At 41.5% G+C, this 18,952-nt stretch overlaps 2 protein-coding genes and 2 long non-coding RNA genes across 7 annotated transcripts; 3 read left to right on the top strand and 1 right to left on the bottom strand.

Annotated features, from left to right (window-relative positions):
• The first annotated feature begins 804 nt into the window (after positions 1-804).
• Positions 805-4,081, top strand: LOC135562834 (uncharacterized). 2 transcript variants are annotated; one of them, XR_010460132.1, is made up of 5 exons: positions 805-2,925; positions 3,013-3,190; positions 3,281-3,342; positions 3,425-3,511; positions 3,598-4,074. It is a non-coding gene; the product is annotated as an uncharacterized LOC135562834 (long non-coding RNA). The 2 variants fall into 2 exon arrangements; XR_010460131.1 differs by having other exon boundaries at positions 3,425-4,081.
• Positions 4,082-4,161: 80 nt separating this feature from the next.
• Positions 4,162-5,849, top strand: LOC135562833 (putative nuclease HARBI1). The gene is made up of 3 exons (XM_065005264.1): positions 4,162-4,633; positions 4,912-5,023; positions 5,118-5,849. The coding sequence occupies exons 1-3, from the start codon at positions 4,565-4,567 to the stop codon at positions 5,480-5,482; spliced, it is 546 nt and encodes a 181-aa protein (XP_064861336.1). The 5' UTR covers positions 4,162-4,564; the 3' UTR covers positions 5,483-5,849.
• A 3,738-nt stretch (positions 5,850-9,587) lies between these two features.
• LOC115101988 (uncharacterized) lies at positions 9,588-12,809 on the bottom strand. 3 transcript variants are annotated; one of them, XR_010460130.1, is made up of 5 exons: positions 12,691-12,809; positions 12,010-12,137; positions 10,465-11,302; positions 10,257-10,370; positions 9,588-10,182 (listed from the first exon to the last, which is right to left on the bottom strand). It is a non-coding gene; the product is annotated as an uncharacterized LOC115101988 (long non-coding RNA). The 3 variants fall into 3 exon arrangements; XR_003859390.2 differs by lacking the exon at positions 12,010-12,137 and having other exon boundaries at positions 10,465-10,619; positions 11,122-11,302; positions 12,691-12,808; XR_003859388.2 differs by lacking the exon at positions 12,010-12,137.
• On the top strand, positions 10,028-18,623 carry LOC115101985 (zinc-binding protein A33-like). Its single transcript, XM_029621449.2, has 6 exons — positions 10,028-10,432; positions 10,552-10,647; positions 10,759-10,989; positions 11,108-11,130; positions 11,216-11,334; positions 16,924-18,623. Exons 1-6 carry the CDS (start codon positions 10,028-10,030, stop codon positions 17,469-17,471), a joined length of 1,422 nt encoding a protein of 473 aa, XP_029477309.1. The 3' UTR covers positions 17,472-18,623.
• The last annotated feature ends 329 nt before the right edge of the window (positions 18,624-18,952 follow it).

Below are 18,952 nucleotides of genomic sequence, written 5' to 3' on the forward strand. Positions count from 1 at the left end.
GATGACTAATTACTTTACCCTACAGTTACATTTAAGTCATTTAGCAGACGCTCTTATCCAGAGCGACTTACTGCCTCAATTACCTCTGCACATTGATCTGTGTTACGTACGCCTCTTGGAGAGGGAACGCAACTCCCCATGGAGTGAAAGGTATGGGATTGTAGGTGCGAGTAAGGATGACAAAACACAGCAAATTTATTGCTTCCTTCACATGGTACATTTTGGGAAAATGGGCTGAACGGAACCAAAGCAAAGAAAGAAAATGTCAAAGCCCCCTCTCCTACCTTACCTGCCTACCCACTAGTTACCTAACTTAGCACTACCTGGTGCGGTAACCAAAATACAGGGGGTGGTCCGCCCAGGTCTTACCTAGTGTGCATAGACAGTAAATACTACAGGTTATGTATGCCCGCAGGCCTTTTGCCTCAGCACTACCTAAGTGCTTCCCCTTCCACCCTGGGAACAAATTAAACAGAATAATCCAAACAAGTTCAAGAACCAAAACGGTCCTTTGGACATAATCATACCTCCGCAGAACCAGCTACAAAATACTTCACAAAAAAACTGAGAAACAACCAACACAGGACATAACAATCAGCAACAACCAACACAGGACATAACAATCAGCAACAACCAACACAGGACATAACAATCAGCAACAACCAACACAGGACATAACAATCAGCAACAACCAACACAGGACATAACAATCAGCAACAACCAACACAGGACATAACAATCAGCAACAACCAACACAGGACATAACAATCAATCAGCAACAACCAACACAGGACATAACAATCAGCAACACAGGACATAACAATCAGCAACAACCAACACAGGACATAACAATCAGCTCTCTCAGCAACAACCAACACAGGACATAACAATCAGCTCTCTCTCAGCAACAACCAACACAGGACATAACAATCAGCTCTCTCAGCAACAACCAACACAGGACATAACAATCAGCAACAACCAACACAGGACATAACAATCAGCTCTCTCAGCAACAACTAACACAGGACATAACAATCAGCTCTCTCTCAGCAACAACTAACACAGGACATAACAATCAGCTCTCTCAGCAACAACTAACACAGGACATAACAATCAGCTCTCTCAGCAACAACTAACACAGGACATAACAATCAGCTCTCTCTCAGCAACAACCAACACAGGACATAACAATCAGCTCTCTCAGCAACAACCAACACAGGACATAACAATCAGCTCTCTCTCAGCAACAACTAACACAGGACATAACAATCAGCTCTCTCTCAGCAACAACTAACACAGGACATAACAATCAGCTCTCTCTCAGCAACACCTAACACAGGACATAACAATCAGCTCTCTCTCAGCAACAACCAACACAGGACATAACAATCAGCTCTCTCAGCAACAACCAACACAGGACATAACAATCAGCTCTCTCAGCAACAACCAACACAGGACATAACAATCAGCTCTCTCAGCAACAACCAACACAGGACATAACAATCAGCTCTCTCTCAGCAACAACTAACACAGGACATATCAATCAGCTCTCTCTCAGCAACAACTAACACAGGACATAACAATCAGCTCTCTCTCAGCAACAACTAACACAGGACATAACAATCAGCTCTCTCAGCAACACCTAACACAGGACATAACAATCAGCTCTCTCAGCAACAACCAACACAGGACATAACAATCAGCTCTCTCTCAGCAACAACTAACACAGGACATAACAATCAGCTCTCTCTCAGCAACACCTAACACAGGACATAACAATCAGCTCTCTCAGCAACAACCAACACAGGACATAACAATCAGCTCTCTCAGCAACAACTAACACAGGACATAACAATCAGCTATCTCTCAGCAAAACTAAACAAAATACAGGACATAACAATCAGCTCTTTCTGAGCAACAACTAACATAGGACACACTAATCAGCTCTCTCCTAACAAAGGAACACTTGCTTTTCTAGCTTCAGAAGGAGACTGTAATGGGATACAGCTGTATCCTCTGAAGAGAGGGTGGGGTCAGCCTCAATTAGCAATGGGGCCGACCAATCAGCTGCTTGGGGGAATTTCAGGAAGCCATCCTGAAACATACACATACAAACAAACCACAACACAGAAACTGGGGAACGTAACAATCTGGGGCCTGTTGCACAAAAGTAGAATTAAGACATCCGGGATAAATGACTCAGCTGAGCTCAATGAAGCCAAAACATGTGCGTCCAGGCTTAATTGGTTGCACAAAGACCAAGCCAGGATGAGCAGACACGGATTCATTAAGCCAGGTGAAACCAATCCTGGATAGGTGCGCGCTCACGGCTCACTCAAATAGACCCCGCCACAGATCACAGATTAACTGATTTACCATGGCAACTAGAGCCGCGTATTTTTCCCCGTCGGAAGCACAAATCCTCATGGAGGCATACGAGGAGGTAAAAGATATAATTAAGAAGAAAGGCAACACCGCCACAGTGATAAAGCAATGAGAAAAAGCGTGGCAAAGTATTGCAGACCGCCTGAATGCGTAAGTAGTGCACAATTACACACTCACCGCTCCGCTGAAACATCACAATTACAATTCAAATATTTAATTCACATCTCCAAAAATGCAGTTGTACTGTAATTATGAAACGGTAAAAATTTTAATTGAAATGCACTGCAGATATGAGTGAAATTGTGTAAAGTAACTCCATCACACTGTATAAAGCTATGATAAATTTTTTGATATTTTTACTGAAAACAAGACAAAAATACCAAGTAATTTTTTGCAGTGTGACTCCATTAAATGTGTGTGTGTGTGTGTGTGTGTGTGTGTGTGTGTGTGTGTGTGTGTGTGTGTGTAGATTAAACATGAACGGGCCAAAACGGACATGGCAGCAGGTCAAAATCAAATACAAGAACATTCTGCAGAATGGTATGGTCCCTGACTAATATTTAACAAAGCACAAGCATATATTGTACCCAGAAGGTGCCTGCTCACACATTGTCTGTACTGTTTTAGCAGTGAAAAAGAATACCCACAGACAAGGCACGGGTGGTGGGTCACCAAAGGCTGACCTTACCCCAGCAGAGGACATGGCCTTGGAGCTAAATAAAGGCAGGCCCGTCTTAGAGGGGATCCCTGGGGGTAAAAGAGACGAGCATAGGTTCCTCCCAAGATGCCACCCGCTTCATTCAAGGTATGTCCTTCCATCTCTACATGGGATACAACCACATTCATATTGAATCAATTTGGACTGTCTGACTTTGGTTTACCTATTGCCTTGCAGTGCCTGGCAGCACTGTGTTCCTGTTAGAGCCACCAGCACAAGCACCAGACGATGCTGATCCAGTGAGTACTCCATCAAAGGCATACTGTAGGCCTGGCATGTCTTGTCTACTAGCTTCAATATGAATCCGATTAAATGTGATAGGGTGAAGGCCCCAGTGCAGCAGCAACAGCACATGATGGAGACGATGATGAGGAGGAGACCATCTCTCTGGATTCCAGAAGGCATGAGGTATCATGTTAAGACTGTGAAAGTACTATTTACTTACAATGGTGAGGAGTCCTCATCAAAATCAAAAAATCTAATTTCTTTTACAGGACCCAGATGCTATACAGTGGGAAAACCAGCCTGGCAACATAGTGCGTATTAATAAAAGGACACCACATCCTGCCAAATTCCAGCTGCGCTAATTGTATTGTGTTCACAGAGCTCACAAGCTATCAGAAAGTTGTATGGCAACCACCTCCGGCGCCAAATAGAACTGGCAGACATAGACATTCAGTACAAGAAGAAAAAGATGGAAAATCTTGCACTGGAGTCCGAAATAAAAAGAGGACAATTAGGAAACTGGACCTTGAAATAAAAAACTTGAGAGGGAGGTGAGATATGCCTTCAATGTACACTGTATGCTAACTGTAACACAAATGTATTAATCATTATTTTTCTTTCCTCCCCAGCTCCAAGAAGATGACACAGCTCAAAATAAAAATTAGGTATATTCTCGTAAAGTCAAGTGAGCCATGACATATGAGCTCTTATTGTGAGCACACAGGACGGTGGCATCTTTCTAAGGTTTTTTTATTTTCCCAGCAATCAGTACAACCAAGTCATCGTTATAAGGCATCGCCCTCTTTGCCCACCCCCAGCACCAGGTGTGGCCACTAGCCTATATGAAGGCCCAAAATTGTGTGTTCCTTTCTGCTCTGACAATGGCATGCCCATTCGTGCGAGATGTGGTGGATGAAGAAGCACTTGTGCTGAGGAGAGCCTTCAGGCGAGAAAGGGTCTTCAGGGACCGGTTGGACCCACTGGCCTTCCCTGATGACCATCTATATGAAAGATACAGGTTTTCTGCAGATGGCATCAGGTATCTATGCAGACTACTGGGTCCCAGGATTAAGCACCGCACTGCACGGAGCCATGCACTGAGTGTGGAGCAAATGGTTTGTGTGGCCTTGCGCTTTTTGCTAGTGGAGCCTTCCTGTACTCAGTGGGGGATGCTGAACAAGGCCACAATTTGCCGCACAATAAGGAGTGTGTGTCTGGCTATCAAAGCATTAGCAGATGTCTTCATCTCCTTCCCTGGCCACAGAAGACTCTGTGACATCAAAGAGGAGTTCTATAGGATTGCAGGTAAGAGGATCTACAAATTACAGGACAACTGTTAACACATAGTAGGATACTCATTACTTTGTGTGACAGGTTTCCCCAATGTCATTGGTGCAGTGGACTGCACACACATAAGGATAAAAGCCCCTCAGGTGCCCATGAGGCCGATTTTGTGAATAGGAAATCCTTTCACAGCATTAATGTTCAGGTGAACATAACTTTTTGATATTGTCCATTGACAAACACTGCATTGCCAGTGATGTGCATTGATTGGTGTAATATTCCTCATCTTATGATTTCAGATGGTCTGCAATGCTGACTGTGTGATCAGCAATGTTGTGGCAAAATGGCCTGGCTCAGTCCATGACTCCAGAATCTTTCGGGCCTCTGAAATCTATCAGTGCCTATCACAAGGTAAGCCACACAACCCCTATTTATAACCATCATGGCTGTGTCAAGAATATCACTGTGTTTATGAGGTAGTAATGATGAGATTTTGTGTTGACAGGTGAATTCTCTGGTGTGTTGCTGGGAGACAGGGGGTATGGCTGCCAGCCTTTTCTCCTGACACCTTTCACAGACCCCCAGGAAGCACAGCAGGCCTATGCCCATGCCAGGACCAGGGCCAGAGTTGAAATGACCTTTGGCCTCCTGAAGGCACGCTTTCACTGCCTTCACAAATTAAGGGTCAGCCCTGTTAGGGCATGTGATATTACTGTGGCTTGTGCTGTCCTCCACAATGTGGCCTGCCTGAGGAAGGAGAGGGCCCCCAGAGTGCCACCAGCCATGGACTGGGACAATCCGGTAATCTTCCCTGATGACGACAGTGGTCGGCTGCTGAGGGACCAATATGTGTTGAATTATTTTAGTTAGTATGTGTGCTTTCAATTTTGGTTAAATATGTCCTGCGGTGGCAGAGGAATTTGGGTTTTTTGATGAATTTGGCCTCTTATGATGTTTGTGCGGTATACTGTGTGTAATACAAGGCTGCAGGGAGGCTACTGCATCCATTCATTTGTCTGTTCAGTTGATGTGTATGGATTTGTCCTGCATTTATTTTAGTGTGCAGACATGCAGGGTGTGTTATATACAGACCTTTGAATGTGTATGTATCATTTTGTATAATATGCTTGGATTCTGTGCTTTCCATCTTGTAGAGTCACTGTGACTTCAGTTTCGAAAGGAGCTGATGGTTTACCTGCTTTGTTTTGTCCTTATTCAATAAAGGAACATAATGTTACACATTGTGTTTTTATATTCATATGGAATGTGTATTTGTTTATATGACAGAGTACTAGGGCCACACTGAAGAAAAAGGATAAAATCATAAATTTATGAGGCTGGTTCTTTCTGCAGAAAAGCTACATTGTTTTTACAGTTTTGATACTTATGACAATGTGATACTTAATATTCTGGCACATCAGCATGTCTTTGTTTATGAAACCATACTGAAGTACAATTTCACGAAATGCCCCACATCTGTCATTTTAACAACTGTCCTCCTTTAAAACAACTGGTTACAATATTATGACTTGTGTTTTTTTCCCCTCTGTGGCCCTAATATTCTATCATTTTATATATAGCCTTATAGTCTATGGGAAACTGTAAATGATCTAATGATAGCAACATCATCTAAAAATCATTTTTGATTCAAAATCATTGAAATTAATGATCACAAACGTTTAAATAATAACAGTGGGTCTAGTTATATGTGATAACAATGTATAGTGAGCAGTGAAATAACTATTGGTTTCCATTTGTGGTGACTGCTGACTGACATTAGGGATGAGATTAAATAGATCCTGGAATTTAGCCTGGTCTGGAGCAGGCTAGCTCCACAGAATAAATCTCCATGGTAATTTATACCATAACATATCCTCCTGCCCCCTATCCATCTTTAGTGCAACCGGATTACGGATCAATTGAGCCAGGATCACCAAGATATCCTGGCTTAATCCCTTATCCTAGTTTTGTGCAACAGGCCCCTGGTACTGGTACTCCCTGTATATAGCTCCATTCTTGTGTATTTTATTTTATTCCTCTTGTTTTATTACTCTGCATCATTGAGATTGGCTCGTAAGCAAACATTTAAGGGTAAAGTCTACATCAGTTTTGACTGGCGCATGTAACAATTAAAAATGTATTCTATTTTTTATTTAATGAAACCTGGTCCATTTAATTCCCACCAATTGAGATTCTGGCTTTTTTTAAATATATATTTATTTCTAATTCCTACAAGTGAATGCAATTAAGTTGGATTTTACATTTAAAGATGATTTGTTTATATGGAACCATTCAGATTTGGCCAAGCCTGAGTTAGCTTCATTGATTAGTGAATCAAAATTCTTGTGTGATAAAATCAAGTTGGTATCATCAGCTAAAATAATTGGAAGTATGATAGAAGACACAGCAGCAAGGTCATTAATATAGATTAGAAATAACAATGGTCCCAGGATCGAACCCTGTGGAACACCACAAGATATCTTTGCCCTGGTAGATAAACAATCCTTTGCATATAGAAATGGTTTCTATCATAAACATAATTATAAAGCCATTTAAATGTCTAAAAAAGCTATTTCTATGTACAATCATGGAAACCATAATAATGCAATTTAATAAGTAATATTTCATGATCAACCGTGTCAAAAGCTTTTGATAAATGTAGAAGGATGCCAAGAGCATATTCATTACTGTTCAGGGCTGTTAAGATTTTGTCCACGTTGTAAAAGAGTCATCTGTGGAGAAGTTTTTACAAAAAACATATTGGTGCTCATATAACATAAAGTAGTTTAAATGTTAAAAAATAATTTCATACATCAGTTTCTCTAGTATTTTAGAACAGCATGATAGTACAGATATTGGGTGATAATGTGTCAAATGTCTTGTATCCCGAGATTTAGAGATGGGGATAACTTTGGCAATTTTCAAATCTTTAGGAACAATACCAGTTTGCATTGATTTGGTGAATATATACAGCATGTTAGAGGCTCAATCATCAAGGAAGACACAGATTTCTCCAAAAAGGCACCTCATCATTACCAGCCGATGATAGCTTAAAGTTACCAATGACCTCCATCACCTCCATTACATTTTTAAAAATGTTTTTAACCTTAATTTAATTAAGGAGCCGCCCCTTTTTTAATGTTTTGCTTAAAATGACAAACACAAATCTCACTGCCTGTAGCTCAGGCATTGAAGCAAGGATATGCATATTCTTGATACCATTTGAAAGGAAACTCTTTGAAGTTTGTGGAAATGTTTTTTTTGTACCATCATCTTTGAAATGCAAGAGAACGGCTGTAATGTATTATTCCAGCCAAGGCACAATTTAGATTTTGGCCACCAGATGGCAGCAGTGTATGTGTAAAGTTTTAGACTGATCCAATGAACCATTTCATTTCTGTTAAAAGTGTGGTATCAAGACTGCCTAAACGTGCCTAATTGGTTTATTAATAACTTTTCAAGTTCATAGCTGTGCGCTCTCCTCAAACAATAGCATGGTATTATTTCACTGTAATAGCTACTGTAACTTGGACAGTACAGTTAGATTAACAAAAGTTTAATCTTTCTGCCAATATCAGATATGTTTATGTCCTGGGAAGATTTCTTGTTACTTAGAACCTCATGCTAAACGCATTAGCCTAAGTTAGCTCAACTGTCTCGTGGGGGACACACAGATCCTGAAGAAGTTTTTAACTACGCAAGTCAGTTAGGAACAAATTCTTATTTACAATGATGGCCTGCCGTCATCAGGTGGATCAAACTGAAGCACAAAAGGGAAATGTCCCGTCACGTTATCTAAGGGATTTGCATACATTTCCCAGATTTTCGTTGACAGAGGGGAACCCACATTCACGAAAAAAAAGTTACATTCAAATGAGATAACATCAGGATCATTATAGGTCTTATTCTCAACATTACATTGAGATGGGATAACTGTAGAAGCCAAGTTTACTTTATATTGTTTGAGGAATTTGCTAGTAAAATTATTTTTATCCTGAGTAGATGGGTAAATTTGTATTTGAACTTTTTATAATAAGCATAATACAGGGGGGTAGAATTGGTGAGCACATTTTTATAGTTATTTTTTTTTTAATTGGAGATTTAAGGATTAGTACAGAATTGAAGGATTTGAGAAATGTCTGGTAAGCACACTCCTCATTGGGATGAATATAAACATTTCCCATGACATATTGTCCAGGGACATCTTTAACCGCTCAGAATTACGTTTGTTAGATATTCTCCATTCCCGCCTTTTCATTTCCAGCTGCCAGCGAGAAGTTAAATATTGGAAATAGGTCAGAAATATCAGTATAAAGTATACCTGTTTATCCACATTATTCAAAGAATTAGTACATTGGGGTGGAGTCAACATCTTGCTCTAGGCAGACTGAATGTAAAAGCTTATCCAATGTCGGAGTTTCAACTGCTTTTCACTTCATACAGTTGCTGTCCATGGTGCTGAATTGACCAGATAGAATTTAAATGAGAAAATATACACTTAGCGTTTTGCTGCATTAAAGGCCCAGTACGGTCAAAAATATGATTTCCTGCATTGTATATGTTTCCACACTATGTGGTTGTAATAACACTGTGAAATTATGAAAATTATGACAATGCCCTTTTAGAGTAAGAGCTGCTTGAAAAGACCGCCTGAAACTTCAGTCTGTTTTGGGGGAATGGAGTTTTGGCCTGGTGGGATGGAGTTTTGGCCTGGTGGGATGGAGTTTTGGCCTGGTGGGATGGAGTTTTGGCCTGGTGGGATGGTGTTTTGGTCTGGTGGGATGGAGTTTTGGCCTGGTGGGATGGAGTTTTGGCCTGGTGGGATGGAGTTTTGGCCTGGTGGGATGGAGTTTTGGCCTTCCTGGTGACAATAAGACCAAATCCTCTCTTCCAATAACAGCTAGTTTTCATGTTTCCCTTTCCCACTAAGACCACTCCCAGACAGTCCAAGCAAAACGAATACATGAGAAATTGCTCTTTGCTAAGAAGCTATTTTATATATTTTTAAATTACACAGAAATTATTTGAAATTGAGACAAAAGCGGTTACATTGGACCATAAAAATCAGGTTATATTTAACCAAACACTGACATCTAGTGGAAGTGTCCTGCACAGACTCAAGCTAATATAAATGACAACTCAGCAGAGAGCCCCACCGCTGACTAACCTGTTTAGCAGGAAGGAGCAAAGCTCACAACAGAACAGCGCTGTAACATTCAGCATTCAGCTAAACTGATATGACATATAGGATGACCAATAATATTTGTAAACAATCAAAACAACGATTCAAGACTAAGAAACAACGGCAGGTAAAACAGATTTCTGAGTTCAGTTGACTTTTCAAGAGTAAACATTCATCAAAAGTGAAACTAAACCTTCAATTCAAAAAGCCATAACAGAGATAAGCAGTGAGAAATGGCCTCTAAAGCTTCTCTCTCCGAGGATGATTTCTCCTGTCCAGTATGCTGTGACATCTTCAAGGATCCTGTGGTCCTGTTGTGTAGCCACAGCTTCTGTAAAGCCTGTCTGGAGGAATACTGGAAACAGAAGACATCTTGGGAATGTCCAGTCTGCAGAAAAAAATCATCAATGGAATTCCCCCCCTGCAACCTGGTTTTAAAGAATCTGTGTGAGGCCTACTTACACGATAGAAGCCAGAGAGCTTCAGCAGGGCCTGAGGTGCTCTGCAGTCAACACAGTGAGAAACTCAAGCTCTTCTGTCTGGAGGATAAACAGCCCATCTGTTTGGTGTGTCAAACTTCCAAAAAGCATAAAAGTCATGACTGCTGCCCAATAGATGAAGCTGTAATGGATCATAAGGTAGGAGATGTATTTAACACTACTTGACTTACAGCATATATTGTGGAATGTGAATGAAGATCTGTGTGAATCCACTCCTTTTACCCACAGCATATCGTTAAAATGTTGTTTCATTCTAGGAGGAACTCAAGACTTCACTGAAGCCCTTACAGGAGAAATTGAAGGTCTTTGGAGAAGTTAAACTGAGCTGTGATCAAACAGCCAACCACATCAAGGTAGGAATACAGAGTGAAGCTGAGATACAATGATACTGTGAAGATTTATCATAACCCTGTGGAATTATAGATATTGATGATTTCTTTGACATTCCTCTCTACTGTCTCCAGAGCCAGGCCCAGCACACAGAGAGGCTGATTAAGATGAGGTTTGAGAAGCTTCATCAGTTTCTACATGAGGAAGAGAGAGCCAGGATAGCTGAACTGAAGGAGGAAGAGGAGCAGAAGAGTCAGATGATGAAGAAGAAGATTGAGAAGATGAGCAGAGAGATATCATCACTTTCAGACACAATCAGAACCATAGAAGAAGAGCTGGGAGCTGAGGACATCTCATTCCTGCAGGTAAGGACTAATCTACCTCTGATAAATCAACAGCCGTATCAATTATGAAATAAATATTGTAGTAATTGATTTTCTAAGATCAATACATCTATTAACATGTTATTTTGTTTCCCAACAGAACTACAAGGATACAGTGAAAAGGTAATGGGACTTTATTATGTCTCTCTCTTCTCTGTGGTTCTGTATCAAACCCCACAGCAACACTGACTCCTGAATGTTCTTCCAGAGCCCAGTGTACACTGCCAGATCCAGAGAGGGTTTCAGGAGCGCTGATCGATGTGGCAAAGCACCTGGGAAACCTGCAGTTCAGAGTCTGGAAGAAGATGCATGGAGTAGTTCACTACAGTGAGTAGGTCTTTGAGATATAATGGGTATTAAACACTGAGTGTACAAAACATTAAGAACAACAGCTCTTTCAAAGATAAAGCTATGATCCCTTATTGATGTCACTTGTTAAATCCACTTCAATCAGTGTAGATAAAGGGGAGGAGACAGGTTTAAGAAGTATTTTTAGTCCTTGAGACAGTTGAGAAATGGATTGTGTTTGTGTGCCATTCACAGGGGGAATAGGCAAGACGAAATATGCATGTGCCTTTGAATGGGTATGGTAGTTGTTGCCAGGGGCACTGGTTTGTGTCAAGAACTGCAACACTGCTGGGCTTTTTAGACGAAATATGCATGTGCCTTTGAATGGGTATGGTAGTTGTTGCCAGGGGCACTGGTTTGTGTCAAGAACTGCAACACTGCTGGGCTTTTTAGACGAAATATGTAAGTGCCTTTGAATGGGTATGGTAGTTGGTGCCAGGGTCAAGAACTGCAACACTGCTGGGCTTTTCACGCTCAACATTTTCCCGTGAATATCTACAATAGTCCACTATGGGAAGCATTGGATTCAACATGGGCCAGCAAACTGAATATTAGGAATGTGTTCTTAAATGTTTTGTACACGGTGTATATTGGACCAATACTGTAACTCTCCAATACTGAAAAAAATTGAGAGTGAATGATATTTAGAATTACCTATATTCTGCCCTTGAGTTGCGTTCCCATGCAAAACTAGACAGATAGCTAACAACTAAGTCTTCAATAAAACTCCCAAGGCCTGACTTTTCTTGAATGAATATATTGAAAATGTTTATGTTGTGAAACTGCAAAATATAGAAAAGAATATACTTTAGTATTCAATTCACGTCGACATACTGTAGCTGTACATTAAACATTTGAAGTTGCATAAATACAAAGCACGTGCTAAGGTACTGTAATGAAACAGACCTCGAACCCTCGACCTTCTAGCCCGAAGTCCAGCGCGCTATCGACCGTGCCGCAAAAGCATGTTCAAACCGCAGAGTCGATTTCCGCGATTATAAACCCCGGGTTGTTACAGTACCATGACTCTGGCATGATACCAAAGCATATAGCTAATTGTTACTCATATGGTAATTGGCTAACTCCTTTCATTACGCTAATAATATACAACCATCTCTGTAGAATAACAATGCATATAACACTAGAAACAGTAACAAAACTACAAAATGGTATATTTGACCATTTGTTTGCATGACGCACGTGCAAAGTAATACAGCTGACGGCATACATGAAAGGCAAGGCAATGTGTGAGTAAATGTAACCAACATTGATATGTAAGAAATTCTATCAATAACAAGAGTATCATCACTAGCAATATGCTTGAATCGAACTTACAAACAAATATTTTACGAGGCTGAAGCGTGATAAGAGATCTACACTGAAAGACCTGCACCGTTGCGTTGTTTTTAGCTTCTCGGCGTCTCCTCCTGTTTCCTTCTGCATTTCTCTTCCTGTTTTCCTTACAGTCTAAGTACCAGAAAGTTCCACTAGGGGGCGAAAAACACAATGGAACACAATGAAAATCCATTTAAACCATTGTATCAATTTAAATCCATTGAAACCATAAAATAATCTGTCACCTTCTAGGAGGATGGCAGCACAACCTACATTTTAAAAAACATACATTTGCTTTGTACATTTTCAGAGGATCTTCCAATAAGTAATGTGCACATACAGTTGAAGTCAGAAGTTTATATGCACCTTAGCCAAATGCATTTATACTCAGTTTTTCACAATTCCTGACATTTAATCCTAGTAAAAATTCCCTGTTTTAGGTCAGTTAGGATCACCACTTTATTTTAAGAATGTGAAATGTCAGAATAATAGTAGAGAGAATTATTTATTTCAGCTTTTATTTCTTTCATCACATTCCCAGTGGGTCAGAAGTTTACATACACTCAATTGATATTTGGTAACATTGACAAGTTAAACAATTTAAAGGCAAATGTTTTGGGTAGCCTTCCACAAGCTTCCCACAATAAGGTGGGTGAATTTTGGCCCATTCCTCCTGACAGAGCTGGTGTAACTGTCAGAAGGAATGCTCCCCGTAGCCAGGCCAGTGCGGCGAGGTGGAATAGCCAGAGCCGCCAGTTTGTATAGGCCTCCTCGCTCGCACATGCTTTTTTAGTTCTGCCCACCATTTTTCTATGGGATTGAGGTCAGGGCTTTGTGATGGCCACTCCATTACCTTGACTATGTTGTCCTTAAACCATTTTGACACAACTTTGGAAGTATGCTTGGGGTCATTGTCCATTTGGAAGACCCATTTGCGACCAAGCTTTAACTTCCTGACTGATGTCTTGAGATGTTGCTTCAATATATCCACATAATTTTCCTACCTCATGATGCCATCTATTTTGAGAAGTGCACCAGTCCCTGCTGCAGCAAAGCACCCCCACAACATGATGCTGCCACCCCCACAACATGATGCTGCCACCCCCGTGCTTCACGGTTGGGATGGTGTTCTTCGGCTTGCAAGCCTCCCTCTTTTTCCTCCAAACATAACGATGGTCATTATGGCCAAACAATTCTGGTCTTGTTTCATCAGACCGGAGGACATTTCTCCAAAAAGTACGATCTTTGTCCCCATGTGCAGTTGCAAACCGTAGTCTGGCATTTTTATGGCGGTTTTGGAGCAGTGGCTTCTTCCTAGCTGAGCGGCCTTTCAGGTTATGTCTGCATTGTGTCCCACCACCCGCCAACCCCTCTTTTTACGTTACTGCTACTCTCTGTTCATCATATATGCATAGTCACTTTAACCATACCCACATGTACATACCACCTCAATAAGCGTGACTAACCAGTGTCTGTATATACCCTTGCTACTCTTATTTTCAAATGTCTTTTTACTGTTGTTTTAATTCTTTACTTACCTACACACACACACACACACACACACACATACTTTTTTAAATTTTTATCTCCGCACTATTGGTTAGAGCCTGTAAGTATGCATTTCACTGTAAGGTCTACCAACACCTGTTGTATTCGGTGCACGTGACAAATACACTTTGATTTGATATAGGACTTGTTTTACTCTGGATATAGATACTTTTGTGCCTGTTTCCTCCAGCATCTTCACAAGGTCCTTTGCTGTTGTTCTGGGATTGATTTGCACTATTCACACCAAAGTACTTTCATCTCTAGGAGACAGAACTTGTCTCCTTCCTGAGAGGTATGACGGCTGCGTGGTCCCATGGTGTTTATATTTGGGTACTATTGTTTGTACAGATGAACGTGGTACCTTCAGGCGTTTGGCAATTGCTCCCAAGGATGAACCAGACTTGTGGAGGTGTACAATTTTTTTTCTGAGGGCTTGGCTGATTTCTTTTGATTTTCCAATGATGTCAAGCAAAGAGGCCCTGAGTTTGAAGGTAGGCCTTGAAATACATCCACAGGTACACCTCCAATTGACTCAAATGATGTCAATTAGCCGAGCAGAAGATTATAAAGCCATGACATTTTCTGGAATTTTCCAAGCTGTTTAAAGGCACAGTCAACTTAGTGTATGTAAACTTCTGACCCACTGGAATTGTGATACAGTGAATTATAAGTGAAATAATCTGTCTGTAAACTATTGTTGGAAAAATTACTTGTGTCATGCACAAAGTAGATGTCCTAACCGACTTGCCAAAACTATAGTTTGTTAACAAGACATTTGTGGAGTGGTTGAAAAACAAGTTTTAATGAATATATGTCTATGTAATGTATAATGTATATATGTCACGTTCTGACCTTAGTTCTTTTGTCTTTGTTTTAGTATGGTCAGGGCGTGAGTTGGGTGGGTTGTCTATGTTCTTTTTTCTATGATTTGGGATTTCTGTGTTTGGCCTGGCATGGTTCTCAATCAGAGGCAGTTGTCAATCGTTGTCCCTGATTGAGAATCATACTTAGGTAGCCTGGTTTCCCACTTGTGTTTTGTGGGTGTTTAATTTCCGTGTCAGTGTTTGTACCACACAGAACGGTTTCGGTTGGTTATTTCATGTGTCGTTTATTGTTTTGTTTCAGTGTTCGTTTGGTTTAATAAAGAGCATGAACACGTACCACGCTGTGCATTGGTCCTCCGATCCTTACTACTCCTCCTCGTTAGAGGAAGAAGACAACTATTACAGAAACACCCACCACCAAAGGGTCAAGCAGCGTGGTAACGGGCAGCAGCAGCGATCTCAGGACTCCTGGACATGGGAGGAGATTCTGGACGGCAAGGGACCCTGGGCACAGGCTGGTGAATATCGCCGCCCCAAGGCAGAGCTGGGGGCAGCGAAAGCGGAGAGGCGGCGGTATGAGGAGGTTGGAAGCCCGAGATGCAGCCCCAAAAATGTCTTGTGGGGCGGCACACGGGGAGTGTGGCTAAGTCAGGTAGGAGACCTGAGCCAACTCCCCGTGCTTACCGTGGAGAGAGAGGGGCCGGGCAGGCACCGTGTTATGCCGTGAGGCGCACGGTGTCCCCGGTGTGCAGGCATAGCCCGGTGCCGTACATAGCAGCGCCTCGTATCGGCCGGGCTAGAGTGGGCATCGAGCCAGGTGCCATGAAGCCGGCTCAGCGCATCTGGTCTCCAGCGCGTCTCCTCGGGCCGGGGTACATGACACCAGCCCCACGCATGGTGTTCCCGGTTCGCCAGCACAGCCCAGTGCGGGCTATTCCACCTCGCCGCACTGGCCTGGCCTGGCTACGGGGAGCAGGTAAGGTTGGGCAGGCTCGGTGCTCGAGACCTCCAGTGCGCCTTCACGGTCCGGTCTATCCAGGGCCACCTCCACGCACCAGCCCTCCGGTGGCAGCCTCTTGCACCAGGCTGTCTCTCCGTCTCCTCCCTACAGGTGCTCCCATGTGTCCTGAGCTGCCAGAGTCTCCCGTCTGTCCTGAGCTGCCAGAGTCTCCCGTCTGTCCTGAGCTGCCAGAGCCGTCCGTCACTCCGGCACTGCCGAAATCGCCCTTCACTCTGGAGCTGCCGGAGTCTCCCGCCTGTCCGGTGCTGCCGGAATTTCCCGTCCATTAGGGACCCATTGCTAGAGTCCCCAGTCCGAGGTCGGTGGCGAGAGCCACCACCGCGGACAGACATCCACCCAGACCCTCCCCAATAGGTTCAGGTTTTGGGGGGGGGAGGGTACTATCACATTCTGACCTTAGTTATTTTGTTATGTCTTTGTTTTTAGTATGGTCAGGGCGTGAATTGGGTGAGTTGTCTATGTTCTTTTTTATATGATTTGGGATTTCTGTGTTTGGCCTGGTATGGTTCTCAATCAGAGGCAGCTGTCAATCGTTGTCCCCGATTGAGAAGCATACTTAGGTAGCCTGGTTTCACGTTTGAGTTGTGGGTGTTTATTTTCTGTTCTGTGTTTTAGTTCACCGTTCAGGACTGTTTCGTTTATCGTGTTTATTTTTTTTGTATTCGTAAAAGGTATAATGAATACTTACCACGCTACACCTTGGTCCTCCTCTCTTTCTTCCAACGACGAACGTTACAATATAACACAAAACATACAACACATAGCATTATATATCATATACAGTAATGTATTCCCCCTTCATATTAATTAACATAGTGTGTTTGTGTTCTCTCTGTCCAGCTCCAGTGACTCTGGACCCCAACACTTCCCACCCACATCTCATCCTGTCTGATGATCTGACCAGTGTGAGATACAGTGATGAGAAACAGCAGCTTCCTGAAAACCCAGAGAGGTTTGATGAGGAAGAAACTGTCCTGGGTTTTGAGGGTTTTAACTCAGGAACACACAGCTGGGACATTGATGTTGGGGAGAATATGTACTGGTACCTGGGTGTGATCACAGAGTCTGTCCAGAGGAAGGGAGACAGTGGATATTGGGATGGATCCTGGGGTGTGTTGTTTGGTGGTGGTGATTATAAAACACATGTACCAAAGCAGCCACTCACTCCCCTCATAGTGAGACAGAATCCCCAGAGGATCAGAGTGCAGCTAGACTGGGAAGGAGGAAAGCTGTCATTCTCTGACCCTGTCAATAACACACATCTACACACATTCACACACACTTTCACTGAGAGAGTCCTTCCATTCATCTGCACTGGCTTTTGTCCCCTCCCTCTCAGGGTTTTACCAGGGAAGGTGTCTGTATCAGTGGATACTGTCTTTGTCTGAATCAGGGACTAACAGGATGTAAATGAGTCAGTAACACTCACTGATGTCCTTCATTAAGATTCTGACAGAGGGAGGACACACTGTGATGTAGTAGAGGGGACCTTCGTCCATGAACTCAGGAGCACACAGCTGGGACATTGATGTTGGGGAGAATACATTCTGGTGCCTGGGTGTGAACCCAGAGTCTGTCTGGATCTTCCTCCATTAAGAACACTCCTGCTGAAACACTTGCACCTGTCAGAAAATCGTCACTCTTATAATACTCCATCACAATAATCACTGTTAATATTACAATAGTCATTATTCATATTACAATAATCATTATTCATATGACTATAATCACTATTAATATTACAATAATCACTATTAATATTACAATAATCACTATTCATATTACAATAATCACTATTCATATTACAATAATCACTATTAATATTAGAATAATCATTATTAATATTACAATAATCACTATTAATATTACAATAATCACTATTAATATTACAATAATCACTATTCATATTAGAATAACCATTATTAATATTACAATAACCACTATTAATATTACAATAATCACTATTCATATTACAATAATCACTATTCATATTACAATAATCACTATTCATATTACAATAACCATTATTCATATTACAATAACCACTATTAATATTACAATAACCACTATTAATATTACAATAATCACTATTAATATTACAATAATCACTATTAATATTACAATAACCATTATTCATATTACAATAATCACTGTTACTATACAATAATCAATATTAATACTATTTATCTAACACTTTCACCTGTCAGACAGTAATCTCTAACATCTGACCAAGTTTCCCAACATTTTATTTGTGTGTTAACAGAGATTGGTCAAACAGTGGTAGTCATCACTGTTATAGAATATAAATGTCACCTGTTGGTTGTTGGGTTTTCTTTTTACCACATTTAGATGTTGTCACTGGTTATGTTAACACTGGCATGTATCCCAATACACTTGGGCTTCCTGAAAAACATTTGCTGTACAGTGTTGGGTTCTTGGACCAAGACTCCGTTAACTAGCATATTTAACACCAACACATGTAACACATGTCTATGGATTGTAACACATTTTCATCAAATTAACATGTTCAATTATCTCAACTGTCTTCCATCTGTGTTGGATCATGGGGTTAAATTAAGATCAGCTGCACACAAATACTGTGTACACATACATGCACACACACGTACATACACAAGCACACATTCACAAACACAACTCCAGGCTCTTGTTTGGGTAGTTGGTTTGTTGTGTGGAGTCACCATCTTGCTCTTGGCAGACTGAATGTAAACTCCAGTCCAATGTAGGAGTTTCAGCTGCTGAAGTTGACTGCTTTGCACTTCCATACAGTTGCCGTCTATGGTGCTGAATTGACTAGAGACATAGATAGTCAGTATTCAGCTAACAGTCAAGTCAGATGAGGAGAAACCTT

Source organism: Oncorhynchus nerka, linkage group LG20 (assembly GCF_034236695.1).
Source record: "Oncorhynchus nerka isolate Pitt River linkage group LG20, Oner_Uvic_2.0, whole genome shotgun sequence".
Classification (NCBI taxonomy): Eukaryota; Metazoa; Chordata; class Actinopteri; order Salmoniformes; family Salmonidae; genus Oncorhynchus; species Oncorhynchus nerka.